Genomic DNA, 4,340 nt, shown 5'->3' with positions numbered 1-4,340 from the left:
CTGTTTATGTTCCTGTGGTGAATGTAGGGGTGTGTACAGTCGCACTAAGACCCCGTTGTACTCTGGGTCTTTTGTCTCCTGTAAAAGTGGTCAGTTTACCTTCAGAGTTGCAGGAAGTTCCTTCTGCACAGGAGCAAGTCGTGGCTGCAGTCAGGTCCCATACTGCTGAGACTGGTTCGGTTGGAGAGAAGATAACATCACTTAATCTCTCTATGCTGGACAGTGAAGAGCAGCATAAGGTGAGAACATTGTTGCTAAAGTATGAGTCTGTGTTCTCTGCTTTTGATGGCGACCTTGGTGTTACTAATTTAATCGAGCATAGCATTCCATTGTTAGACAATGATCCTGTGCGGCAGAGGTATCGACGTATCCCTCCATCTGAATATGAGGCAGTYAAGTCTCATATTAACCAGCTGCTGGCAACCCAGGTTATCAGAGAGAGCAGTAGCCCTTATGCATCACCAATTGTCCTGGTCCGAAAGAAGGACGGCAGTCTTCGCCTATGTGTGGACTACAGACAACTCAATAAAAAGACCAGGAAAGATGCTTTTCCACTGCCCCGAATAGAGGAAATTGTATTTAAAAAAATAAAGTGTATGAATGAAAACAGGGTGTGTCACAAGTACCATTGTGTCAGGGAAGTTTTCCTATTTAATTTTGAAACAATATATATATATATATATCAATTAATTATTTTTCATCATATATTTTTTGCTGTTTTTTTCTGGSTGAAACATTATGATGAAACACTTTGGAGCAAATATACACAGTATCAGTCCAAAACTGGAGGCCAGGATGGCAAATATCTCCACAGCCACAGTAAATTTTCCAGGAGAGCTGACATATGCTGGGATGAAGGTGATCCACACTGCACAGAATATAAGCATGCTGAAGGTTATCAGCTTGGCTTCATTAAAATTATCAGGTAGTTTCCGAGCTAGAACAGCTAACACAAAGCAAAAAACAGCCAGCAGGCCAATGTAGCCRAGCACAGCCCAGAAGCCAACAGCAGAGCCTAATGCACATTCCAGGATGATCTTCTCCTTGGATGTGCTCAGGTTTTTCATTGGGAAGGGAGGGCTGAGCAACAACCAAACAGTACAAATTAAAACTTGAATAAATGTGAAAAACACTACAGTCATTCTTTGTTGTGGAGGCCCAAACCATTTCATGACATTACTACCTGGAAGTGCCGCTTTAAAGGCCATTAAAACCACTATAGTTTTACCAAGAACACAGGAGATACAGAGAACAAAGGTGATACCAAATGCTGTGTGTCTCAGCATGCAGGACCACTCAGAGGGAGCTCCAATGAAAGTTAATGAACATAAGAAACACAGAGTCAGAGAGAAGAGCAGCAGGAAGCTCAGCTCAGAGTTGTTGGCTCTGACAATTGGAGTTGTTCTGTGACGAAAGAAAATAACTGCTGTTATGATGGCCAGACAGGCTCCAAAAATAGAGAATGCAGCCAGGATGATTGCCAGGACTTCATCAAAAGACAGAAACTCAACAGGTTTGGGGAAACAAGCATGACTCCCCACATTAGGCCAAAATTCAATGGGACATTGGAAGCAATCTGGAGAATCTAAAAAATAAAAAAAATGATAATAAAATAATCCAAATTACAAACAGGTAACTATATAAAAACTGGAAGTATGCATAACTCATTTGATGTTACCGGTCATATTATTGATCTCTCCTTCAGGACAAGGTATACAGTCATAGCAGCAGATGGGTTTTCCTTTCTGCAAAACTTTACGGGTTCCTGGAGGACAACTTTTAGAGCACACTGAAACTGGTACCTGTCACAACAACATATTTATTATTAGACTAACTATTATTAATAAATATATAGTACTTATTTACTAAGATAATCTACATTACTTTAGTGCCACCTTCCACCCAGGTTATATCCCTGCTGATATGAAACTCTTGGCCTTTTGGCAGTGATGCATCATAATATCCTATGGTTACCAGTTCAACAACTCCATTTTCACTTTTTTGCCAGTTGACCAGCTCATAAAAAGCCACAGGATCACCATTAGCATCAAATGACACAGGATAACCATTTTGCGAAAAGTTGACTCTCTTTAGTTCAGTAAAAAGCTGTAAGAATAATAGAAAATATAATAAAATAGAATTCTAGAAAATGAAATTATGGTAAATAATATGTAATTTATGTATATACAGTATGTATCAAAACTAACTCACACATTTTAACCAAATGGCTCACCTGTTCCAAAGCCAAACTTGTATGATTTTTATTTGAATTTTTTTGTCCCTGAAACACTGCATTGTGAATGGCATGAGCTATTGCATAAACAGCCTTGTACGCCATGTTGGTAATTCTTAATTGGGATGTGTCGGTGTACGGGTTTTTTAGCAGTTTTATGTTTTCTGTTCCATTACAAACATTCTTGTCATGAACACCTAAAACACACAATAGAGGCAAACATTTATGTAGTCAATACAAACTTAAAATGACAGTGAACATATACTGTACTTAGAACTATTAGTTCAAAGCTTAAATCCCCAGTGTATAGCAAGAAATTAGGTTGAAGCATTTCTGAACCTACAACTGGAAACAATAAAACAAATGTTCAATCCAAAAAAGGCTGTACAATCATTTTCCACTGATTTTTGCTTTTCGGTAAATGCAAATAAATAGAATTGGGTGGCATTGCATAAAACATCATATAGAGCAGGCCTCATTTAAAACAAAAAACTAACAAATACTATAAATACACAACAGCCTTGTATGAGGACATGTCATAATTTGCCAAAATAAATAAAAAGAAAACTCACTTTCTGTTAGTTTGCAGTCAAATGCATCCTCCCAGAATTCAGTTAGCACTGAGGAGGCAGCTACTTCTGTGGGAGAGAGATCCAACAAAAAATCTCTTAGGCCTGGAATGACAGACTGTTGAATGCCAACTCCGATGGCCCCTGCACAAAAACTGAATCTCAACAAATGTGAGTCAGTGATCCAGGCCTCACTTCCTATCCACTGCCGAGGAGGTGGAGGCTCCAGAGCCAGCTCTTCTAACAAGATCTTCATGTCTCCTGGTGCCGCAAAAGCCACAACAACCATTGCTGTTGACCTGCACGAATTATAATTTCAGTATGACACATAATTTTTCCATTCATGTTTTTTTTCTCTCTCACAATACAACAATATTTTTGTCTAATATATGTTCTATCAGAGGTTTAACAAAAAAATATGCTATTTTGCTTTGCAAAGGTTCCACAAAATTTTAATGCATACAATCAAAGAGATGTATCTGTGCTTTGATTCAATGTGTTAAAATATGTAAAAATATGACAAAAATCAGTTTCACATATTGCATTACAATATTATATTTGTAGACAAAGTCTGAGGTCTGAAGTACACTATTTTCACATCAGCACAAAATTCACATGCATATTTAAAAAGGCAAAAACCTGCGGATAACATCAGCCACTCTCTGGACCTTGCTATGTGAGTTGGTCCGATAGAAGGATTCAGAGTACTCCACACAGATTCCCTCTCTCTGTGCTGCATCCAGAAAAGATGCCATTCCATAATTTCCGTAATCTGAGTCAGAACGAACAGCACCGATCCAAGTCCAGCCAAAGTATTTCACCAGCTTGGCCAGAGCATCAGCTTGAAACTGATCGCTGGGAATTGTTCTGAAAAATGTTGGATACTGCTGCTTATCTGACAGACAGGCACAGGTGGCGTAATGGCTTACCTAAAAAACAAAAAATATATACATATATATATATATATATATATATTAGAAAAACATACTTAGGGAATTGCATTTACTAGAGTAGTACAAGCTGCTTTTTTTCCAATATGCCCACACTATTTACAAGAGGGATGTTGATGGACCCAACGATGCGTGACATGCTGATGGATGGTGTGGATCCAGACTCTCCAACAACAGCCATCACCATACTAGACTGAGAACAATTGCTGTCTTTGTAAATCACAGGATCCTGACCGTTTGATAGTTGAAATGCAACATGTGAAGACACAGGTACTGAAGCGCATGAGTCGTAGATCTGATATCCAAGCTTGATGTCTGGGAGCAGCTTAGTGCTGTTGTTTATTTCCTCAATGGCGAAAATCATTGCACGAGAAAACCTTAATTCCCGGGAATCGATGCTGTTAAAAAAAATTAAAAAATCAAGTTCATGTGAAAAACAAAACTGTGAATTTCATCAGCGTGAAAAAAATGTCATCAAGACAAAGAACAATATGACAATTAGAAAACCTAAATACACTTTAGGAAGGTTTAAAACACCTAAAAACAACTTTAAAACTAAACATTTGAAATTGTTACAAAACTAACTGA

General features: G+C 38.1%; 1 protein-coding gene across 1 annotated transcript in view; it reads right to left on the bottom strand.

The window, feature by feature from the left end:
* Nucleotides 1-701: 701 nt before the first annotated feature.
* LOC106531713 (extracellular calcium-sensing receptor) overlaps nt 702-4,340 on the bottom strand; it is a gene marked incomplete at its 3' end in the record, with an annotated part of 14,762 nt that continues 11,123 nt past the window's right edge. The window contains exons 7-8 of the mRNA XM_014027633.1: nt 1,679-1,802; nt 702-1,585 (exon numbers count right to left, since the gene is read on the bottom strand). Of these exons, the coding sequence (XP_013883087.1) occupies nt 702-1,585; nt 1,679-1,802 (1,008 nt within the window). The remainder of the gene's footprint in view (nt 1,586-1,678; nt 1,803-4,340) is intronic.

The sequence above is a fragment of the Austrofundulus limnaeus genome, unplaced genomic scaffold (assembly GCF_001266775.1).
Source record: "Austrofundulus limnaeus strain Quisiro unplaced genomic scaffold, Austrofundulus_limnaeus-1.0 Scaffold667, whole genome shotgun sequence".
In the NCBI taxonomy this organism is placed as follows: domain Eukaryota; kingdom Metazoa; phylum Chordata; class Actinopteri; order Cyprinodontiformes; family Rivulidae; genus Austrofundulus; species Austrofundulus limnaeus.
Note: the sequence above shows the minus strand (reverse complement) of the source record. Positions and strands in the feature narration are given on the sequence as shown.